The sequence below is a fragment of the Entelurus aequoreus genome, linkage group LG08 (assembly GCF_033978785.1).
Source record: "Entelurus aequoreus isolate RoL-2023_Sb linkage group LG08, RoL_Eaeq_v1.1, whole genome shotgun sequence".
NCBI lineage: Eukaryota > Metazoa > Chordata > Actinopteri > Syngnathiformes > Syngnathidae > Entelurus > Entelurus aequoreus.
In genome coordinates this window covers 65,635,400-65,661,207 of record NC_084738.1, presented here as the reverse complement: position 1 = coordinate 65,661,207, position 25,808 = coordinate 65,635,400, and the positions used below count along the sequence as shown (strand labels likewise).

At 38.8% G+C, this 25,808-nt stretch overlaps 1 protein-coding gene across 1 annotated transcript in view; it reads left to right on the top strand.

Moving 5' to 3' along the window:
* nsmfa (NMDA receptor synaptonuclear signaling and neuronal migration factor a) overlaps nt 1–25,808 on the top strand; it is a 93,018-nt gene that overhangs the window by 59,854 nt on the left and 7,356 nt on the right. Inside the window, 7 exon segments of the mRNA XM_062057043.1 lie at nt 10,687–10,817; nt 10,880–10,963; nt 11,026–11,059; nt 16,241–16,311; nt 16,419–16,498; nt 22,237–22,339; nt 25,342–25,417. Of these exon segments, the coding sequence (XP_061913027.1) occupies nt 10,687–10,817; nt 10,880–10,963; nt 11,026–11,059; nt 16,241–16,311; nt 16,419–16,498; nt 22,237–22,339; nt 25,342–25,417 (579 nt within the window).

Below are 25,808 nucleotides of genomic sequence, written 5' to 3'. Positions count from 1 at the left end.
AGTCCAGTCCATAGTGGATCTAACATAATAGTGTGGGAGTCCAGTCCATAGTGGATCTAACATAATATTGTGAGAGTCCAGTCCATAGTGGATCTAACATAATAGTGAGAGTCCAGTCCATAGTGGATCTAACATAATATTGTGAGAGTCCAGTCCATAGTGGATCTAACATAATAGTGTGAGAGTCCAGTCCATAGTGGATCTAACATAATATTGTGAGAGTCCAGTCCATAGTGGATCTAACATAATATTGTGAGAGTTCAGTCCATAGTGGATCTAACATAATAGTGTGAGAGTCCAGTCCATAGTGGATCTAACATAATAGTGAGAGTCTAGTCCATAGTGGATCTAACATAATATTGTGAGAGTCCAGTCCATAGTGGATCTAACATAATAGTGAGAGTCCAGTCCATAGTGGATCTAACATAATATTGTGAGAGTCCAGTCCATAGTGGATCTAACATAATAGTGTGAGAGTCCAGTCCATAGTGGATCTAACATAATAGTGTGGGAGTCCAGTCCATAGTGGATCTAGCATAATATTGTGAGAGTACAGTCCATAGTGGATCTAACATAATATTGTGAGAGTCCAGTCCATAGTGGATCTAACATAATAGTGTGAGAGTCCATTACATAGTGGATCTAACATAATAGTGTGAGAGTCCAGTCCATAGTGGATCTAACATAATAGTGTGGGAGTCCAGTCCATAGTGCATCTAACATAATATTGTGAGAGTACAGTCCATAGTGGATCTAACATAATAGTATGAGAGTCCTGTCCATAGTGGATCTAACATAATAGTGTGAGAGTCAATTCCATAGTGGATCTAACATAATAGGGAGAGTCCAGTCCATAGTGGATCTAACATAATAGTGAGAGTCCAGTCCATAGTGCATCTAACATAATATTGTGACAGTCCAGTCCATAGTGGATCTAACATAATAGGGAGAGTCCAGTCCATAGTGGATCTAACATAATAGTGAGAGTCCAGTCCATAGTGGATCTAACATAATAGTGTGAGAGTACAGTCCATAGTGGATCTAGCATAATATTGTGAGAGTTCAGTCCATAGTGGATCTAACATAATATTGTGAGAGTCCAGTCCATAGTGGATATAACATAATATTGTGAGAGTTCAGTCCATAGCGGATCTAACATAATAGTGTGAGAGTCCAGTCCATAGTGGATCTAACATAATAGTGAGAGTCTAGTCCATAGTGGATCTAACATAATATTGTGAGAGTCCAGTCCATAGTGGATCTAACAATAGTGAGAGTCCAGTCCATAGTGGATCTAACATAATATTGTGAGAGTCCAGTCCATAGTGGATCTAACATAATAGTGTGAGAGTCCAGTCCATAGTGGATCTAACATAATAGTGTGGGAGTCCAGTCCATAGTGGATCTAACATAATATTGTGAGAGTACAGTCCATAGTGGATCTAACATAATAGTATGAGAGTCCAGTCCATAGTGGATCTAACATAATAGTGTGAGAGTCCATTACATAGTGGATCTAACATAATAGTGTGAGAGTCCAGTCCATAGTGGATCTAACATAATAGTGTGGGAGTCCAGTCCATAGTGGATCTAACATAATATTGTGAGAGTACAGTCCATAGTGGATCTAACATAATAGTATGAGAGTCCAGTCCATAGTGGATCTAACATAATAGTGTGAGAGTCAAGTCCATAGTGGATCTAACTTAATAGGGAGAGTCCAGTCCATAGTGGATCTAACATAATAGTGTGAGAGTCCAGTCCATAGTGGATCTAACATAATATTGTGAGAGTCCAGTCCATAGTGGATCTAACATAATAGTGTGGGAGTCCAGTCCATAGTGGATCTAACATAATATTGTGAGAGTCCAGTCCATAGTGGATCTAACATAATAGTGAGAGTCCAGTCCATAGTGGATCTAACATAATATTGTGAGAGTCCAGTCCATAGTGGATCTAACATAATAGTGTGAGAGTCCAGTCCATAGTGGATCTAACATAATATTGTGAGAGTCCAGTCCATAGTGGATCTAACATAATATTGTGAGAGTTCAGTCCATAGTGGATCTAACATAATAGTGTGAGAGTCCAGTCCATAGTGGATCTAACATAATAGTGAGAGTCTAGTCCATAGTGGATCTAACATAATATTGTGAGAGTCCAGTCCATAGTGGATCTAACATAATAGTGAGAGTCCAGTCCATAGTGGATCTAACATAATATTGTGAGAGTCCAGTCCATAGTGGATCTAACATAATAGTGTGAGAGTCCAGTCCATAGTGGATCTAACATAATAGTGTGGGAGTCCAGTCCATAGTGGATCTAGCATAATATTGTGAGAGTACAGTCCATAGTGGATCTAACATAATATTGTGAGAGTCCAGTCCATAGTGGATCTAACATAATAGTGTGAGAGTCCATTACATAGTGGATCTAACATAATAGTGTGAGAGTCCAGTCCATAGTGGATCTAACATAATAGTGTGGGAGTCCAGTCCATAGTGCATCTAACATAATATTGTGAGAGTACAGTCCATAGTGGATCTAACATAATAGTATGAGAGTCCTGTCCATAGTGGATCTAACATAATAGTGTGAGAGTCAATTTCATAGTGGATCTAACATAATAGGGAGAGTCCAGTCCATAGTGGATCTAACATAATAGTGAGAGTCCAGTCCATAGTGCATCTAACATAATATTGTGACAGTCCAGTCCATAGTGGATCTAACATAATAGGGAGAGTCCAGTCCATAGTGGATCTAACATAATAGTGAGAGTCCAGTCCATAGTGGATCTAACATAATAGTGTGAGAGTACAGTCCATAGTGGATCTAGCATAATATTGTGAGAGTCCAGTCCATAGTGGATCTAACATAATATTGTGAGAGTCCAGTCCATAGTGGATATAACATAATATTGTGAGAGTTCAGTCCATAGCGGATCTAACATAATAGTGTGAGAGTCCAGTCCATAGTGGATCTAACATAATAGTGAGAGTCTAGTCCATAGTGGATCTAACATAATATTGTGAGAGTCCAGTCCATAGTGGATCTAACAATAGTGAGAGTCCAGTCCATAGTGGATCTAACATAATATTGTGAGAGTCCAGTCCATAGTGGATCTAACATAATAGTGTGAGAGTCCAGTCCATAGTGGATCTAACATAATAGTGTGGGAGTCCAGTCCATAGTGGATCTAACATAATATTGTGAGAGTACAGTCCATAGTGGATCTAACATAATAGTATGAGAGTCCAGTCCATAGTGGATCTAACATAATAGTGTGAGAGTCCATTACATAGTGGATCTAACATAATAGTGTGAGAGTCCAGTCCATAGTGGATCTAACATAATAGTGTGGGAGTCCAGTCCATAGTGGATCTAACATAATATTGTGAGAGTACAGTCCATAGTGGATCTAACATAATAGTATGAGAGTCCAGTCCATAGTGGATCTAACATAATAGTGTGAGAGTCAAGTCCATAGTGGATCTAACTTAATAGGGAGAGTCCAGTCCATAGTGGATCTAACATAATAGTGAGAGTCCAGTCCATAGTGCATCTAACATAATATTGTGAGAGTCCAGTCCATAGTGGATCTAACATAATAGGGAGAGTCCAGTCCATAGTGGATCTAACATAATAGTGAGAGTCCAGTCCATAGTGGATCTAACATAATAGTGTGAGAGTCCAGTCCATAGTGGATGTAACATAATAGTGTGAGAATCCAGTCCATAGTGGATCTAACATAATATTGTGAGAGTCCAGTCCACAGTGGATCTAACATAATAGTGAGAGTCCAGTCCATAATGGATCTAACATAATATTGTGAGAGTCCAGTCCACAGTGGATCTAACATAATAGTGAGAGTCCAGTCCACAGTGGATCTAACATAATAGTGAGAGTCCAGTCTATAGTGGATCTAACATAATAGTGATAGTCCCGTCCATAGTGGATCTAACATAATAGTGTGAGAGTCCAGTCCATAGTGGATGTAACATAATAGTGTGAGAATCCAGTCCATAGTGGATCTAACATAATATTGTGAGAGTCCAGTCCATAGTGGATCTAACATAGTAGGGAGAGTCCAGTCCATAGTGGATCTAACATAATAGTGTGAGAGTCCAGTCCACAGTGGATGTAACATAATAGTGTGAGAATCCAGTCCATAGTGGATCTAACATAATATTGTGAGAGTCCAGTCCATAGTGGATGTAACATTATATTGTAAGAGTCCAGTCCATAGTTGATCTAACATAATAGTGAGAGTCCAGTCCATAGTGGATCTAACATAATAGTGAGAGTCCAGTCCATAGTGGATCTAGCATACTAGTGAGAGTCCAGTCCATAGTGGATCTAACATAATAGTGTGAGAGACCAGTCCATAGTGGATCTAACATAATAGTGAGAGTCCAGTCTATAGTGGATCTAACATAATAGTGAGAGTCCAGTCAATAGTGGATCTAACATAATAGTGTGAGAGTCCAGTCCATAGTGGATCTAGCATAATAGTGAGAGTCCAGTCTATAGTGGATCTAACATAATAGTGAGAGTCCAGTCCATAGTGGATCTAACATAATAGTGAAAGTCCAGTCCATAGTGGATCTAACATAATAGTGAGAGTCCAGTCCATAGTGGGGCCAGCAGGAGACCATCCCGAGCGTAGACAGGTCAGCAGCGCAGAGATGTCCCCAACCGATGCACAGACGAGCGGTCCACCCCGGGTCCCGACTTTGGACAGCCAGTTCTTCATCCGTGGCCACCGAGCAGAAAAGAAACGGCAGATCAACTGGTCTAAAAGGGGGGGTCTATTTAAAGGCTAGAGTATACAATAATGTCTGAATGCTAAAAACGTTATGACAGACGGCCTTAAAAAACGGAATGGAATTTTAAACTTTTTTTTACTGAATGACACACCCAGAAGGTACATCAAAATAAAGAATGTGGGATTTACAATATTAACTATGAACGATAAAACACTGAATATTGACAATATTGTCATTACTGGCTTTATTTTAACAAAAAAAAATCTTAGGGTACATTAAACATATGTTTCTTATTGCAATTTAGTCCTTAAAGGCCTACTGAAAGCCACTACTACCGACCACACAGTCTGATAGTTTATATATCAATGATGAAATCTTAACATTGCAACACATGCCAATACGGCCGGGTTAACTTATAAAGTAACATTTAAAATTTCCCGGGAAATATCCGGCTGAAACGTCGCGGTATGATGACGTATGCGCGTGACGAAGTCAGAGTAACGGAAGTTATGGTACCCCGTAAAATCCTATACAAAAAGCTCTGTTTTCATTTCATAATTCCACAGTATTCTGGACATCTTTTGCAATTTTTTTAATGAACAATGAAGGCTGCAAAGAAGACTGTTGTAGGTGGGATCAGTGTATTAGCAGCGGACTACAGCAACACAACCAGGAGGACTTTGTTGGAGCGCTAGCCGCCGACCTCACCTTGACTTCCTACGTCTCCGGGCCGCCAAACGCATCGGGTGAAGTCCTTCGTCCTTCTGCCGATCGCTGGAACGCAGGTGAGCACGGGTGTTGATGAGCAAATGAGGGCTGGCTGGCGTAGGTGGAGAGCTAATGTTTTTAGCATAGCTCTGTGCAGTCCGGTTGTTAAGTTAGCTTCAATGGCGTTGTTAGCACAGCATTGTTAACCTTCGCCAGCCTGGAAAGCATTAACCGTGTATTTACATGTCCACGGTTTAATAGTATTGTTGATTTTCTATCTATCCTTCCAGTCAGGGGTTTATTTCTTTTGTTTCTATATGCAGTTAAAGCAAGATGCTATCACGTTAGCTCGTAGCTAAAGCATTTCGCCGATGTATTGTCGTGGAGATAAAAGGCACTGAATGTCCATTTCGCGTTCTCGACTCTCATTTTCAAGAGGATATAGTATCCGAGGTGGTTTAAAATACAAATCTGTGATCTACAATAGAAAAAGGAGAGTGTGGAATCCAATGAGCCAGCTTGTACTTAAGTTACGGTCAGAGCGAAAAAAGATACGTCCATCGCTGCCTCTCAAGTCCTTCACTGTAACGTTCCTCATCTACGAATCTTTCATCCTCGCCCAAATTAATGGGGTAATCATCACTTTCTCGGTCCGAATCTCTCTCGCTCCATTGTAAACAACGGGGAATTGTGAGGAATACTAGCTCCTGTGACGTCACGCTACTTCCGGTACAGGCAAGGCTTTTTTTATCAGCGAGCAAAAGTTGCGAACTTTATCGTCGATTTTCTCTACTAAATCCTTTCAGCAAAAATATGGCAATATCGCGAAATGATCAAGTATGACACATAGAATGGATCTGCTATTCCCGTTTAAATAAAAAAAAATCATTTCAGTAGGCCTTTAAATAAAATTAAACAAACAAAGGTTCGTAATTTAGTCCGCTGACATATACAGTAACATATTGTATCATTTATCATTCTATTATTTTATCAACATTAATAAGGACAAGTGGTAGAAAAGGAATTATTAATCCACTTGTTCATTTACTGTTAATATCTGCTTATTTTCCGTTTCAACATGTTCTATCTACACTTCTGTAAAAATGTAATAATCACTTATTTTTCTCTTGTTTGGATACTCTACATTAGTTTTGGATGATACCACAAATTTGGGTATGAATCCGATACCAAGTAGTTACAGGTTCATACATGGGTCATATTCAAAGTCCTCATATGTCCATGGACATATTTCCCGAGTTTATAAACATAATATAAACTAAAAAAAAAAAACGAAAGAAGGTTTTGTGATGTTAAAAAATATCGATGTAATCATGGTAGTATCGACTAGATACGCTATTGTATGTGCTATCATTACAGTGGATGTTAGGTGTAGATCCACCAATGGCGTTTGTTTATATTGTCGCGTCCCGGAAGTGTTGGTGCTGTTCTGTAGTGTTTATGTTGTGTTGGGGTGCGAATATTCTTCCAAAATGTGTTTGTCGTTGTTGTTTAGTGTGGCTTCACTACATGGCGCATGTTTATGACAGTGTTGGCGTTGTTCGTACTGCCACCCTTAGTTGACTAAGTATGCCCTTCATTCGCTCGTGTGCAGTGTGTTGGACGTGAAGATGATTGTGTCATTAGTTCATTATCAGGCGCAATGAAATCTTGGTTAGGCGTTGTTAATTATAGACTATATGATTTGTGACTTTTTAATTATGTAAAAGCGACAAACTCGCAACAAGATTGATTTTTCAAAAATGATTTTAAGATTGAAAGTTGCCATCAATTCCACGTGGGTGCTCGGCATTGGGATCCACGAGTTTATCAAAGTATCTTTTTTGATCATTTTTAATTATAAAGGGTAAAACTAACCAGGTCAGGAGTTTTGTGACGGTCATAATAAATACCGTGTATCGTTACATCCCTGCAATACGGTCTTGTTTCCCGGTGAAAAATCCGAACACCGTGTCAGTTGTGATTGATTGGTCATCGTCCGATTTTAGCCCGGGAAAAATAGGTCGTCGACGGTAACCAAGACGACAATTTTGAATCAACGAAATGAACACTGACAACAACACCCGGGAGTCAAAAGTGTCTCTGCTGTCAAGTTTGTCTTCCAAGTCCCACCTGTGCTGATCTCCTGTGAGTATTTGTCCTTCGATCCCAGTTATTTGTGTGTTGGGGGTGATGGATGTGCTTGCATGTTTTGTGCTTTGATGTTTTCTCCTCACGTCCATCTTCGGAGATGAAAGTTCTGTTCGCATGTTTATTCTCACTTTCTTGTCCTTCTGTCTGCTCCCTCGTCTCGTCCTGTCAAATGTGTTTGTTTATGGGGGGGGGGGGGGGGGGGACACACACACACACACAACACCATGGCTTTCCCATGTGATCTTTTTGACCAACACACGGTGGCGCTGTCATAAAGCCGCATTTAACTTTAGTGTTTTCAGAAAACAACAAACGTGATGTTTTAGTCTAATGTTTCAGTCCCTGCAAGATTTTACACTCTTTTGTTTTGTGATTGTTGACTAAAATATTTGAATTCACTTTTTCAGAAAGTTGCAATGTTTTACGTTTTGTGTTTTTACAACATTTAATCAACTTTTATGAATTTGTTACCAATGTTTTAAGTGTTCCTTGTAACTTTAACTTAAAAAATCACATGATTTTAATGAATACCGTATTGATGTTTTACTCGTTTTATTGCACTCAGACTTAAAAGTAGACACTAGATGGAAGTAAAAGCATGTACTGAGAGCTCTTTGTCAAAAACTGTACTTTTAACTTAAAAAATCACATGATTTCAATCAATACTTTATTGATGTTTACTTGTTTTATTGCACTCAGACTTAAAAGTAGACACTAGAGGGCAGTAAAAGTACATACTGGGAGCTCTTTGTCAAAAACTACTTTTAAGTTAAAAAATCACATGATTTCAATCAATACTGTATTGATGTTTTACACGTTTTATTGCACTCAGACTTAAAAGTAAACACTCAATGGCAGTAAAAGCACATACTGAGAGCGCTTTGTCAAAAACTGTACTTCTAACTTATAAACACATGATTTCAATTAATACTGTATTGAAGTTTTACTCGTTTTATTGCACTCAGACTTAAAAGTAGACACTAGAGGGCAGTAAAAGCACGTACTGAGAGCTCTTAGTCAAAACTGTACTTTTAGCTTAAAAAAATCACATGATTTCAATCAATACTGTATTGTTTTACTCGTTTTATTGCACTCAGACTTAAAAGTAGACACTAGAGGGCAGTAAAAGCACATACTGAGAGCTCTTTGTCAAAAACTGTACTTTTAGCTTAAAAAATCACATGATTTCAATCAATACTGTATTGTTTTACTCGTTTTATTGCACTCAGACTTAAAAGTAGACACTAGAGGGCAGTAAAAGCACATACTGAGAGCTCTTTGTCAAAAACTGTACTTTTAACTTCAAAAATCAAATGATTTCAATCAATACTGTATTGATGTTTTGCTCGTTTTATTGCACTCAGACTTAAAAGTAGACACTAGAGGGCAGTACAAGCACATACTGAGAACTCCTTTTACAAAAACTGTATTGTTTTAATTTGTCATAATAATTAATAACAATCCCAGAAGGAAACACCACCGAAGGCTTCCTTATCGTCGTCCACAAGTTGCAGACATTCTCCGTGTATGTTTTACACTTAAAAAAAGTCTTTGTCTGTCTTAAAACATTCATTTATGTTCCAACACATGTATACACGTTAAAAACATTTGTTGACTGTTCACAGCGATCTATCGCGCCTGTTTGTGTTGGTAAATAAAAGATGAGGGATTATCATCACACTTCAACATCTCTAACATGTAAATGCTGCCTCTTTGCGGGGTCAGCATTGCAAATGAAAATATGTTATCAATTGTCTTTCCTTGGATACATAAATGTTACATACATATATAAATACATGTCAACTAGGAAGTACATTTTTGTACACCGCATTACCCAGAAGGCTTAGCGCTGTCGACGGGAACAGGAAGTAAGTGTGAGCGACAACAGATGTGTGGTTTGATCAATACATACCATATTTTCCAGACTATTTAAAGCCGTACCGACGAAAATGTAGAAAAAGAGATCGTTTTCATTATATTAGTCGCACCAGACTATAAGTCGCAGATAGATACATTGTGAAATGAGTTATTTACACAGAAATATTTTATAAATGTTTATTTACATACAATAAATGATGTCTGTAACAGGGCAGTAAAACGGCTGATCAAACAAAACAGAAGTAGTTTAGTTACATTGTTAAACTTACAGACGTTGCTCGGAGTGAGGAATGAAGAATCCACACGAGTAGAAACGTGATGGATGGCTGCCACTTGGAATTCCTGTTAAAAACGGCTGATCAAACAAAACAGAAGTCATGGTCATGGACCCACTAGCTGCGCAAGCTAGCTCTCCAATCAGCTAAACAGACTCAATAACTCCACGGTGACGTTTTGGTGAATTTACTGAGGAATTTGTGAAACTGACACAACACAAAAAGAATGCCATTGTAAGTTAATAATACTAACACAGACACTCGTAAACGTGTTAGCATGTTAGCTAATGCTAATGATGCTAGCTTGATTACATTACGATAGCACGTACAAGTATGCATGAAAACACTCCTACAGACGTCACACATGGGACGCTTTAGTAAGTAAGAATTGTTGTAGTTATATTGTAAAACTTACAAACATTGCTCGGAGTGAGGAATGAAGAATCCATACGAGTAGAAACGCGATTTGGTGGCTAGAAAACAGACTGCCACTTGTACTTCCGGTTAAAAGCTCGGTCTAAACAGAAGGGCAATGCGGCACCTGCAGGGAGCGAACTCGTCCATAAGATGGCGCCACAGCGCAAACAATAACACACCTTTTCGGTGTCTTTGCTTGTTTGTTTTTTAATTATGGCTGTCAGCAAAGAAAAATCCCTCCACCGTTTTATTAGCCGCGGGGTACAAAGCGTAGGAAAATAAGTCCGTAAATTACGGTATTTTGATTGGACTGAACATCTTGAAATCCTGGAGGGACTGATTAAGTTGGGAGAAAAATCCAAATTTTATGTTGACTTTTTAACAACTGACATATTTTCCATTTGTCAACATGGCCTCCATCTATAAACAGCATCTTCCTACCTTTTCTTTATCATGCTGAAGCTGACGGTGTGTGTGGCGTCTCCTTCAAGGTGGCGACCTGCAGGCGTCCTGCGGCACGCTGGACGAAGGCGGCGTGGACGACTCGGCCGACTGGGAGGAGGAGCGAGAGATGGAGAGGCTGGCCTGCGAGGGAGACGACTTTGTCCCCCCCAAAATCATGGTAGGCACCTTCGAAGGCTGCGACCAAAGTCCCAGTCCGTAAACGCCGCACTTGTCCTCCAGCTGATCTCCTCCAAGGTGCCCAAGGCCGAGTACGTGCCCACCATCATCCGCAGGGACGACCCCTCCATCATCCCCATCCTCTACGTGAGTCCGACACTCGCTCGCCCGCCAAGACTCCTTTGATAGCTTTGGTCTCTCTTGCTCAGGACCACGAACATGCCACCTTTGACGACATCCTGGGTGAGTCTCCTTTTCCACGCAAGTTCATTGGCGTCCCTCAGGGTTCTTTCTTAGAGCCATCCACGTTTTCGTTTGGACTTTCCTTTACCACTTCTTCTGTCGCGCTAAACTCATCCACTCTGGAAACGGGCCACAGATTTTACCGGAAAAAAAACAACAAGCAGCTCAATCGCCGGAATTTTATCTGAAAGATAAAAGTTTTTCAATTTACAGAAATTCTGTTTAAAAAACAGAGTTTATTTTACTGTAGAATCTACTGACTTTAGTTTTTTACTGTTGACTGAAATTACTGCCAAAACTCACAAAATGTTTTAACGAACGTCCAATAATTTGCAGGTAAAAAGCACCTTTTCTTTTTCAATAAATTAAAAATATTCGCAAGTAAAAAAAAATAAAAAATCCTTCAATTGAAAAAACATTTGTAAGTATGAAAACTATTCCTTTTGTTTTCAAAGTAAAAAAACCAAACCATTTTATAAATTAAAAAGCAATTTGCAAGTATACATTTTTTTATTTAAAAAACATTTGCAAGTATATTAAAAAATACCTTCAATTTAAAAAATGATTTGCAAGGGCAAAACAAATTTTCAATTAAAAAAACTAACCATAAGTGTAAAAACAATTATGTTCAAGTAAAAAAAAGATTCACAATTTAAAAATAATGTTTTTCCCAATTAAAAAAACTATTTGCAAGTTTAAAAAAAATAATTTTAATTCAAAACATTTTTAAGTATGAAAACAATTCCGTTTAATTAAAAAAAAGATTTGCAAGTTAAAAAAAACTATTGTGTTCAATAAAAAACAATTTGCCCGTATAATAAAAACAATTTTATTTAAAAAAAACATTTGCAATTATATAAAAATGTCTTTCAATTAAAAAAATGATTTGCAAGGGAAAAACAAAATGTATTTAAAAAAAACTATTCATAACTATGAAAACTGTTTTCTTCAAGTAAAAAAACGATTCACAATTAAACATTTTTTGTCCCCAAATAAGAAAAGTATTCACAAGTTTAAAAAAAATTATTCAAGTAAAATAAAAAACGATTTGCAAGTAAAAAAAACTATTTTATTCAATAGAAAAATTATTCGCAAGTATAATAACATTTTTTATTTAAAAAATATTTGCAAGTATATAAAACATGTCCTTTAATTTTAAAAAATATTTGAGAGGAAAAAAAATGTTTCAATTAAAAAAAAATAAGTATAAAAACAAATTTCTTCAAGTAAAAAAAAGATTCACAATTAAAAATATGTTCCCCAATTAAAAAAAATGTTCACAAGTAAAGAAAATTAAAGTAAAAAAAAAAAAAAAAAGGTTTGCAAGTAAAAAAAACATTTTTCTTCAATAAAAAACGTTTTGCAGGAAAAAAATACTTCTGCATGTAAAGAAAACATTTGTGAATATGAAAATAATTTTCTTCAATCAAAAAATGATTCACAGGTAGGTAAAAAAAGAAACCATTTTCTTCAAATAAAAAATTGATCTGCAAGTATAAAAACAATTTTCTTCAAGTAAAAAAACGATCCAACGAATTAAAAATTATATTTTTTTCCCCAATTAAAAAAAAGTATTTGCAAGTAAAAATCAATTCTTCAAGTAAAAAAAATAAACGACGTGCAAGTGAAAAAGTGATTTCTTCAATAAAAAAAACATTCGCAGGAATAAAAAAAATATTTCTGCAAGTAAAGAAAACATTTGTAAATATAAAAAAAATTATTTATTAAAAAAATATTTGCAAGTATAGAAGCAATTTTAAATTAAAAAAGACTATTTTCTTCAAATTAAAAATAGATTTGCTGATATAAAAACAAATTTTTCAAGTTAAAAAACGATTCACAATTAAAAATAATATACTTTCCAATTTAAAAAAATTATTCGCAAGTAAAAATTAATTCTTCAAGTAAAATAAAAAAACGATTTGCAAGTGAAAAAACTATTTTCTTCAATAAAAAATTATTTGCAGGAATACATTTGTGACTATGAAAATAATTGTCTTTATTAGAAAATGATTCGCAAGTATGGAAACAATTTTCTTAAATCAAATAAGTATTAGTAGGCAGGTAAAAAAAAGAAACAATTTTCTTCAAATAAAAAAGGATTTGCAGGTATAAAAACAATTTTCTTATAGTCAAAACTTTTGACAGTAATATTCCACCCTGCGCGATCCACACACTTGCACTCGGAGCAACCGTAATTCATACTCTACAACGGCAGGTGGTGCTGCTGAGTCAATTTAAGGCCTTCAGAGCTATGGTTATTTGCGCATGGTGCCTTCCGCCAAAAAGAAGAAGAAGAAGCTTGGAGGCAATAACAAATACCATTGCATGATTTACAATGAGGGGATGATAAAATAAATGAGCTTGTTTACCTATTTTACTCCCCATTTGGTATTTATTTAAATCTCCTAAAATATTTCCAATAAACTCAAATGTGATTCTTACAGCTCATTTATATACATGTATTTATTTAACATTTATTCATCCAGAGTAACACAATTAAAAACATGTTCATTTGCAATGCTGACCTTGCAAAGATGCAGCATTCATAGGTTAGAGATGTTCAAGTGTGATGATAATCTATATTAATCGATCAGAAAAAATGTGTTGGAACATACACGCACAGACACACACTTACACATTCACACATAAATTTAAAGACACACATATATATATATATATATATATATATATATATATATATATATATATATATATATATATATATATATATATATATATATATATATATATATATATATATATATATACCAAAAAGCACTTGATGAAAGCGGATACAACTTCACCCTCACCTACGAACCCACGCCAGGAAACCAACCAAAAAGGAGCAGAAAACGAAACAACATTGTCTGGTACAACCCCCCATACAGCAAAAACGTCTCAACTGATATCGGCCACAAATTCCTCACCCTGATCGACAAACACTTCCCCAAAGGCAACACCCTAAGAAAAGTATTCAACAAGAACAACATTAAATTGAGCTACAGCTGCATGAACAACATGCGACAAATCATTTCAAACCACAATAAAGCAATTGAAAAGGAGCCGCCCACCACCAGGCAGAACGACTCCAAAACCGACAAAGGCTGTAACTGCCGCAAGAAACCTGATTTCCCTCTCAACGGGGGGTGCTTACAACCATCAGTCGTTTACCAAGCAAAGGTAACACGCAAGGACATTAACACATCCGACACATTTGTAGGATTAACTGAGGGAGAATTCAAAACCAGATGGAACAATCACAAGGCTTCTTTCAGATGCAAAAGCCTGCGGAACACTACAGAACTCAGCAAACACAATTGGAATCTCAAAGACAATAATGTTGAATATTCAATAACATGGCAAATTCTTGCATCCAGCACACCTTACAACAGTGGTAATAAAAGATGCAAACCTATGCTTAAAAGAGAAACTGTTTATTATATACCGTCCCGACTTGTCATCCCTCAACAAGCGCAGCGAAATTGTATCAGCATGCCGTCCCAGAAGGAAACACCTCCTAGGTAACACATGAGCCAATCACCACGCCCCCACGCCTGCCTGTACCCACCCACTCTGTGCCCTATATAAACCATGGTATGTGAATGCTTCCATTAAAATCTCCTGAGGATTGAGGAAACCCCTCATGAAACAGGCCTGTAGAGATGAAATAGTCTTGTGATTTTTTTTCCCCACACATACATATTACGCTCTACCACGGTATCGAGCACTATTTTTTTTTTTTGATAATCTAATTAAGACATATATATATATATATGTATATATATATGTATGTATCAGTGGCGTGCGGCGAGGTTAATGTCTGGTGAGGCACTGCATCATCAGTCAGATTTACAATCATATGAACCTGCAGTGCAGGTGTACCTAATGTTGTGTCCCTGCGGTCGTTCGCGGCTCCTGCAGCGCGAGCATTGTTGTTTTTGCACTTTTTGGCTTCTTGTTAAGTTACTTTTTTTGGGTGGATTAATTCGGTCTTGCACGTGGAGGGTTTGGGTGTGGGCTTTGGTTGGTGTGGCGCTCCCGTCGGGCGGTGCATTCTGCGGCGGAAGTGCTTGGCACCAGGAGGCGGGGTTGTGAGACGAGCCTCCAGTTTTATGATCGCTCAGCACAAGAAATACGTTACACACCTACAGTTGTTGACAAAATACACTGTACATTATATACCTCAGCTAACTAAACTATGGAAATGTATAATATAATTCATATAGCAATACGGTCTCACTGCACAGCAGCTCAGCAGTTAGCCGAGTCATTGCGCAATCCATGTTGAGGCACAAATCAGTGACGTGCCTCAACTGGCTGCTGATCACCGCACCGTCTCTTCTCAGTATTTGAACGGCAAATGTGAAAATAAAAATAATCTAAAACTGGTGAAGTTAAATGGAAAATAACTTTAGTATAATCACTGGATACATATAACTATTTAATTAATTTTTTTTTCTTTTTACTTTTTTTTTTCTTTCCATGATGGCAGGTGAGGCCGTGCCTCCCCTGCCTCTAGTGACTGCACGCCACATAATTATGTATATATTTATGTATACAGTATATTTATGTACACGTATATATATGTGTGTTTTAAGCAATCCAACATATGTGGGTCAAAATTTGAACAACAGCACCTCCATGTGGTGTATTTGTCTGGAAAAAAAACGCATGTGCAGCACAGTATAATTCATGTTTTATAAAATGTTCACATTTTAGTGTGCAATACTTCCGGAGTAGAAATTATTACAAAACACAAAAAAGTTATTTAAAAAAAAAAAAAGCTAATTTCTAATGTGTCCAGGATGTGAACACATTCAAGTTGTTCATTTACAATCATTATTTTTCTGCTTCTGATTATCCCTGGTAGATAAATGCATTTGATCATATTTTTTATTCATAGTCATGCAGGTGTTGTTTTGCACTAAATGTTTTTTTAAATGACAACTTTTTAAATGTTTTTAATGACAACTTTTTAATGTTTTCAATGACAACTTTTTAATGTTATTAATGACAACATTTTAATGTTTTTAATGAAATTTTTTAAAAACGTTTAAAATGACAACTTTTAAAAATATTTTTATTGACCACTTTTTAATGTTTTTATTGACAACTTTTAAAATGTGTTTTTATTGACAACATTGTAATGTTTTTATTGACAACTTGATGTTCTTTCAGAGGAAATTGAGAAGAAGCTGACGGCTTACAGGAGAGGAAGCAAGTTCTGGAGGATGCTCATCTTCTGTCAGGTGGGAATAATCATAGAAATTTACAGTCGATATTAATAAAAAATCATAATATTCATTATATATACAGCATATTTATATTTATAATAAATATGTTCTGCTCTTGTCAGGGAGGCCCGGGTCATCTCTACCTCCTGAAGAACAAAGTAGCGACGTTTGCTAAAGTGGAAAAGGAAGAAGACATGAGCCAGTGAGTCATTTCTTTTCGCCAGCTTTCATAAAGAGGATTTATTCATGCTGTAACTGGACGCCATGTTTGATACACAGCTGGGTTTAATACGTGCATCTTTTAAACAGAGTCTTGCACACACAGAAAATAACAGAAATGGAAATCAACAAAATCACCCCAAAAACTATCCATCCATCCATTTTCTACCGCTAGTCCCTCTCGGGGTACCCAACATTTTTTTATTTGTGGCACTAAAAAACATTTATGGCACAGATACATTTCGTCAAAGATGCTGGCTCACAAACACATTATGATGGGACTGTCTGCGATTGTTGGAACACATTATGATGGGACTGTATAAACACATTATGATGGGACTGCCTGTGATTGTATAGACACAATATAATGAGACTGGATTAGCACGTTATGATGGGACTGTCTGCGATTGTTTGAACACATTACAATGGGATAGCCTGTGATTGTTTGAACACATAATGATGGGACTGTATAAACACATTATGATGGGACTGTCTGTGATTGTATAAACACATATAATGAGACTGGATAAACACGTTATGATGGGACTGTCTGCGTTTGTTTGAACACATTATAATGGGATAGTCGGTGATTGTTTGAACACATAATGATGGGACTGTATAAACACATTATGATGGGACTGTCTGTGATTGTATAAACATAATATAATGAGACTGGATAAACACGTTTTGATGGGACTGTCTGCGATTGTTTGAACACATTATAATGGGACTGGATAAACACAATATGACGGCACTGTCTGTAATGGTATGAACATATTATAATGGGACAGGATAAACACATAATAATGGGACAGTCTGTGATTGTTTGAACACATGATGGGACTGTATAAACACATTATGATGGGACTGTGTGATTGTTTGAACACATGATTGGACTGTCTGTAATTGTATGAACACAATATAATGACACTGGATGAACACATTATGATGGGACTGTATAAACACCTTATGATGGGACTGTCTGATTGTTTGAACACATTATGATTGGACTGTCTGTAATTGTATGAACACAATATAATGAGACTGGATAAACACATTATGATGGGACTGTCTGCGATTGTTTCAACACATTATAATGGGACTGGATAAACACATTATAATGGGACAGTCTGTGATTGTTTGAACACATTATGATTAGTCAGTCTGTAATTGTATGAACACAATATAATGACACTGGATGAACACATGATGGGACTGTCTGTAATTGTTTGAACACATTATGATGGGACTGTCTGCGACTGTTTCAACACATTATGATGGGACTGTCTGTGATTGTATAAACACAATATAATGAGACTGGATAAACACGTTATGATGGGATTGTCTGCGATTGTTTGAACACATTATAATGGGACTGGATAAACACAGTATGACGGGACTGTCTGTAATGGTATGAACACATTATAATGGGACAGTCTGTGATTGTTTGAACACATTATGATGGGACTGTCTGCGATTGTTTGAACACATTATGATGGGACTGTCTGTGATTGTATAAACACAATATAATGAGACTGGATAAACACGTTATGATGGGATTGTCTGCGATTGTTTGAACACATTATAATGGGACTGGATAAACACAGTATGACGGGACTGTCTGTAATGGTATGAACACATTATAACGGGACAGGATAAACACATTATAATGGGACAGTCTGTGATTGTTTGAACACATAATGATGGGACTGTATAAACACACTATGATGGGACTGTCTGTGATTGTTTGAACACATTATGATGGGACTGTCTGTAATTGTATGAACACAATATAATGACACTGGATGAACACATTATGATGGGGCTGTCTGTAATTGTTTGAACACGTTATGATGGGAATGGGTATACACATGATGGGACTGTCTGCGATTGTTTGAACACATGATGGGACTGTCTGTGATTGTATAAACACAATATAATGAGACTGGATAAACACGTTATGATGGGATTGTCTGCGATTGTTTGAACACTTTATATTGGGACTGGATAAACACAGTATGACGGGACTGTCTGTAATGGTATGAACACATAACGGGACAGGATAAACACATTATAATGGGACAGTCTGTGATTGTTTGAACACATAATGATGGGACTTTATAAACACATTATGATGGGACTGTCTGTGATTGTTTGAACACATTATGATTGGACTGTCTGTAATTGTATGGACACAATATAATGACACTGGATGAACACATTATGATGGGACTGTCTGTAATTGTTTGAATACATTATGATGGGACTGGGTATACACATTATGATGGGACTGTCTGCGATTGTATGAACACATTAGAATGGGACTGGATAAACACTTTATGATGGGACTGTGTGTGATTGTTTGAACACATTATAATAGGACTGGCCAAACACATTATGATGGGACTGTCTGTAAGTGTATGAACACATTTAAATTTTCCTGAAGGAATCAATAAAGTACTATCTATCTATCTATCTATCTATCTATCTATCTATCTATCTATCGATCTATCGATCTATCGATCTATCTATCTAATGGGACTGGATAAACACATTATTATGGGAATGTCTGTGAATGTAGCTTATCCTTGCAACTCTGTATAGCAGATGGCAGCATAACTCTGCTTCTTAACACACCTCACACACTCCTCGTCCGCCAGAGAATAAGAACATGTTGTAACAGGAAAAATTGGTGTTGCCAATAAGAAAGCCAGTTGCTCTATTTAGCAAGTATTCCGTTACCTTTCAATTGTCTTTTCAAAAATGTGACTCGTGACAAATTAAAAAAAAAAGTTTCTGGTCTTCATGGAGACTTTGAGAAAGTTGAAAGCATGTATTGCTCTTCTCAACGAGCACCAAGTCATGCTGTGCCTCTCCTGTGAGTAGTGAGAAATGGTGTAAGACAAACTCAAGAAACTAATGTGGCCAAAGAATCAGACCAAGATATAAGCCAAGAACAAAGCGAAGAACTTTCTCTTCAGGACAGTCTGACACCCCCATCGTCAAAAACCAAGGCCTGTCAGTGTTCTAAGTCAACGTCGAGGGCCTTACCGTCGCCAAAGTCATCAGACATCTTGCTAATAACTCCTACAAGAAACACACTGGTTTTCTGACGACAACCTCAAGCTTCCTGGATTCCTTCCCGCTGGATCCATCCACAAGAAACACAGAAGGGCAACCTTTGTCCGGCAGGGACTGAACTCGACAGACACCTGCCAATATCCACCTGGCTGCAATATTCAATGGCTGGTCACACAGAACCAAGCAACACCTGTCGTGATTGTATACAAACCCCCACCAGCAGTGGCGACTGCCTCATCACTTCCATCTTTGACTGCCCTTGCCATCCGTGCAGGTGACTTTAATTGCCAACATACAGACGGGGTTACAAACGCACGTCACAGGATGGCGAAACACTAAGTGAGTGGGCTTCTATCACTGAGGCACTGCTCCAATTTGATCCCAAGAACCCCCAAGCTTCTCCTCTGCACGATGGAACTCTTACACCAACCCAGACCTGGCCTTCGCCGTATGCTGCAGTAACGACCTGAAACCAGAGAGACGGGTCTTGCACAGGTTCCCTCGTTCACGTCTATCATCAGAGTACCATCACTGGTGCAGCCAGTAGCTGGCAAACCAGAACTTCAGGAAGGCAAACTGCCGGAAACAAATAGAAGAACTGTTGGACTCGTGGACCCGAGAGTGGAGGATGTGGATGCTGCGTACGCCGCCTACTGCAAAGTCCTCCAAAGGGCAGTAAAGCACAACATCTCACGTGGCTTTAATAATAACTATATCTATGTAATGAGGAGTGCATCTGCCTGATGGGCCAACATCAGCAGGCGAGCTCCGAGGAAGAAATGGATGCAACAGCGAAAACGCTACTGCAGAAGCTTGATGACACCCTAAAGGCTAGATGGACTGAAGGAGTGGAATCTATTGATTTCCCCCACTCTAGTCGGAATGTGTGGTAGACCATCAAACTGCTCTCAGGGAGAAAATCAACTCCCCGCAGGTGTCCAGTAACTGCAGATGCCATTGCCTCCCAGCTCCTGAATAACGGGCGCTTCTCTAACGCTGACACGACTCATATCGAGTGAGGTATAATCCCACTCCGGAGCAGCCAGCGCTGATGCTAACCTTTCAGGAGACTTCGCAGCAGCCAATCAAGTAACTGAAGCCGGGAAAGTCACCATGTGGAGGCGGTATCCACCCAGAGTTTATCATACACCAAAGTGAAATTTGGTTTCCGGAGGTCCAAGCTTCTGTCATAGCCTTGCCAAAGCACAACAAACCCGTCGAAAACCCAAAGTTTTTATATAAGCCCATCTCCCTGCTTTGTGTCCCATATAAGATCCTAGAGAGGCTGATCCACTGTCTCATCGAGCCAGTGGTGGACCTACAACCTACAACTCGGCATCTGTCGAGGAAGGTCAACAGTGGACCAAGTAATACTACCCACCCAGGACATCAAGGACAGCTTCCAGGATAACAACAAAGCTGGAGTAGTGTTCCTGGACCTGACAGCTGCTTACGATACCGTGTGGCACAGAGGACTCCATCTGAAATTGTTGAGAACAATCCTAGATCGGCACAGGGTGAGGTTTTTTATGGAGACGCTAAGTAACCGGAGCTTCATCCGACATCCATATTAATGACCTGCCTAACACAACATCCAACTAGTATGGCAATGTGGAGGACTTAGCTATAATGCCCTGCTGTTGAACATAGAAGGCGATAGAGGATGGCATCAACCGAAAGATGGGCATCCTGGCTGACTCCAGAAGTGGCACCCGCAACTCAACATGGGCAAAACCGTGTCTGCAGCTTTCCATCTCTACAACCAGGAAGCAGGAAGGGAATTGGACGTGCATGTCGGCAAGAACCGCCCGGAGTTCCACCAAGCACCTCGGCGTGGACGTAGACCGGACACTATCCTACAAGCAACAACTGGATGAAGTGAAGACCAAGACAACAGCAAGGGTCTCACTTATCTGCCTCCTGGCAGGTTCGACTTGGAGAGCCTCCCCCTGATCCTACGCATATCAACGCAAGCCTTGGTCCTACCTGTAGCTGAATACTGCACCCCCGTCTGGAGCAGAAGTCAACACGTAAACAAGGTTGATACTTTTATCAACAACGCCCTACTGTTTGCCTGAAACCCACCCCTGTGTCCTACCAGCCAGTCCTGGCGGGAATTGCCCCAGCCAGTCTTCGATGGGATGCAGCTACCGTCTCCCTGGCAAGAAAAGCCCGAAAGTACGACTGGCACATCCTGCACAAAGCCACAACTACACCGGCCTCCACCATGCAGGTTGAAGTCTCGCCATCCTTACAACACAATAGATGCTACAGTCGATCCTTGATGACCTGTCCAGAGATGCTTGCTTGGCAGCATCTTGGAAGCAGCCGGGACCCAGGAAGGAAGGTCAAAGGAGAAGACTTGCCACCCCATCGATGGATATGGACCTTCGCACTGGATTTGCACGCTTCAGGTCGTCTATGAAAAAGTGGGGCCTTTCAGACGGTGTGGCCAGCCTGAACAGAGTGCCGAGCACTTCTTTACCGGCTGCCTCTAAAACAGTCCGTCCTCAGAAGCCGGCCTTTTCCACTTAGGACCAGAGACGAGGGCGTGGCTACATGACACGGAGTTGGCCACCTGATGCTGTACAAAAGAAGAGAAAAGACATGATGTAACGCTTGTTGTGTTTCTCTCTTTAGATTCTGGAGACGACTGAGCCGACTGATGAGCAAAGTGAACCCAGAACCAAACATGATCCACATCATGGGATGCTACGTGCTGGGGAACCCCAATGGAGAGAAGGTAGCAACATTCCTATTCTTAATCAGGGCGACTTCTTCCCCATCGACACTCTTCATTCTTCTATTGAAATTATGTCTTTCTCTCTTCTTCCTGTCGCCAACCAAACATTTAATAATGTCGCTGTAGCAGCTAGCATAAAGTAGCTTGTAGCTAAGCTAACTTCTTGCAGCGTAGCGATGGGGAGGTTCACCTTTTCTTCCTTACCGAGCTCGTACTCATGGTGTTGTAATATCAAATAGATGTTATATAAAGCGCTGTCAAACTATTAAAATATTTAATCGCAATGATCACAGTTTGTTCATAGTTAACTCAAAATGAATCACGATTAGTTGCAGATAGATATAATTTTTCATCATTATTAAGTGTACCCTGGAAAGATAATTTTCAAGTTTTTATTACCACAACTGGACGACTAGTTTTCTTTAAAGGCCTACTGAAACCCACTACTACCGACCACGCAGTCTGATAGTTTATATATCAATGATGAAATCTTAACATCGCAACACATGCCAATACGGCCGGGTTAGATTAGTAAAGTGCAATTTTAAATTTCGCGCGAAATATCCTGCTGAAAACGTCTCGGTATGATGACGCCTGCGCGTGACGTCACGGATTGTAGCAGATATTTTGGGACAGCATTTTGGCCAGCTATTAAGTCGTCTGTATTCATCGCAAAATTCCACAGTATTCTGGACATCTGTGTTGGTGAATCTTTTGCAATTTGTTTAATGAACAATGAAGACAGCCAAGAAGAAAGCTGTAGGTGGGAAGCGGTGTATTAGCGGCCGCCTGCAGCAACACAAACACGTAGCCGGTGTTTCATTGTTTACATTCCCGAAAGATGACAGTCAAGCTTTACCGTTGGCCTGTGGAGAACTGGGACAACAGAGACTCTTACCAGGAGGACTTTGAGTTGGATACGCAGACGCGGTACCGTGAGTAAGCAACCAGAATGTTGCCATAAGCATTTTGTTTAATTTGTATGTGTAACGCAGTACGCAGCTGCGGCTTCCAAACATTTGATCGCTTGCCCGTACGTGCGTGCCGCTATGTGCATGTCACGTACATAACTTTGGGGAAATATATGTGCTGTATGAACTTTGGGGAGGTGAACGGTACTTTGGGCTGTGGGATTGAGTGTGTTGTGCGGGTGTTTGATTTGTATTGGCGGGTTATATGGACGGGAGGGGGGAGGTGTTTGTTATGTGGAATTAATTTGTGGCATATTAAATATAAGCCTGGTTGTGTTGTGGCTAATAGAGTATACATATGTCTTGTGTTTACTTACTGTTTTAGTCATTCCCAGCTGAATATCAGGTCCCACCCGCCTCTCACAGCACGTTCCCTATCTGAATCACTTCCACTGCCCTCTAGTCCTTCACTCTCACTTTCCTCATCCACAAATCTTTCATCCTCGCTCAAATTAATGGGGAAATCGTCGCTTTCTCGGTCCGAATCGCTCTCGCTGCTGGTGGCCATGATTGTAAACAATGTGCAGATGTGAAGAGCTCTACAACCGGTGACGTCACGCGCACATCGTCTGCTACTTCCGGTACAGGCAAGGCTTTTTTATCAGCGACCAAAAGTTGCGAACTTTATTGTCGATGTTCTCTACTAAATCCTTTCAGCAAAAATATGGCAATATCGCAAAATGATACTTGATCATTTCATTTCCTGCTATCCCCGTTTAAATAAGAAAATTGCATTTCAGTAGGCCTTTAATGAAAAGGGACATAAACAAACTTTTGTTGACAATACAAAAATGACCTGCAGTGTGTCGGTGCCTTGCCAGATTTTGTAGGAATACAGAACGTGTATTCCTGCTGTAGGAGCACTTGCATTCAGAGGAAAGGAGCTACACTTCCATGTTTAGATAGCAATTCCACACATTAATAACACAACATGTGGATTGTTGATTGTCAAAGATGTTTGGTTACGTAATCTGTGATATTTCTACCTGAATAAATATTTGGTACATTACATGTTGTACAAGTTAATAATATTCATATTCATACCTTCTCTATTTTATAATAAAATATTATTTTCAGCCTTCTAAACATTCTGTAATTGATGACTATCAATCAGAACAGGTTATCAAATACTTTACACTTGATTCAATCTGCCATGAATCATTTGTTTAAATGGAAATATCACAGATTACATTACAAAATATCTTTGACAAAGCATGATCGCAATGTAAGACCATTTTTCATTTTGTTATGTAGTTACACCGGATGTGACGCGTAACGCTTCTATTGTGAAGCCGGAAGTCTTGACATGTTTTGACGACATGAAAGTCTCCGATAAAAGTATTCTTTACTGTCTTTGTCTCTGTTGAGATTTTATTCAATTTTACTCAAGCAGTTTGAGTAACAATCTACATTTTATGTTATTGGTGCACTCAACCGTAATCAAACACGGATGCGAGGCTCCTCCTCTATTCGAGCAGGAAAGGCATTTGCTCCAATGACGTGTCGTCTCACAGCGATGGAAGATGAAATAGTCTTATCTTGTCGGAAGAACAAATGGCCATGAATTTGGATCTGATACTGAGATGTACTTCTCTTTGTGCATTTCTGCTCGCTATTTTCTAGCTTGTGGCTCATTACATTTACACCGCTACGGAATGGACCGAGGGTCAAAATTAATCGCGGTTTAAAAAAAAGTATTGCTGTTAAAGGAACTTAAATTTTACTTATCACGTTAACTTTGACAGCCATAGTTATACTACTCGTATGTATAAATACATATCAGTTCCCTCAGTTTGATGTCTACTGTGTGTAATAGTAAAAGTTCATTTACAATGTTTTTGTATTAAGAATAGAAATAAGATTTATTTAAAACATGTTTTGGTTTTTGTCTTGGAATGTGACCACGGTGATTTGCCGCCATTGTATTCTCCTGCTGTCTTTTTGTGTGTTTGTTTCTCCAAATAAGACGAGAGGTGGAGAATATTTTGTGTTGATGTGATTGTCTTTGTGTGTTGTTGTGTGCGACAACAGCTGTTCCTCAAATTGAAGAATCTGATGAGGCCTTATTCCGTCGAATTTCAGTCGCCGCTGGAGCTTTCTGCACAGGGTGAGCAAGCAACACTCTCATGGACGACGACGACAACAACGCACAGTTAAATACTTCACAGACTGCGTGCTAGCTTCAGTGATGCAACTTTGCTGCCAAGTCGTGAAAAATCATATTTTACTTGGACGAAAATTCACTTTTTCTGTATTTCAACTTCCACCTCAAAAACCAAAAGGTACTAAGGGTGTCCCAATACAACTTTTTCCACTTCCAATACCGTACCAGTATTGGAGCCTTGAGGATTGGCCGATACCAATATTGATCTGTAACAGTATCATTCATACATGTATTATTTAGTAGTGTGGGATGTAAGAAAAGAGTCAAAGAGAGAACAATGGTAGCTATGAAAAACACTAAGCTCTTTATTATTAACAGTCTGGAATGGTGTCTT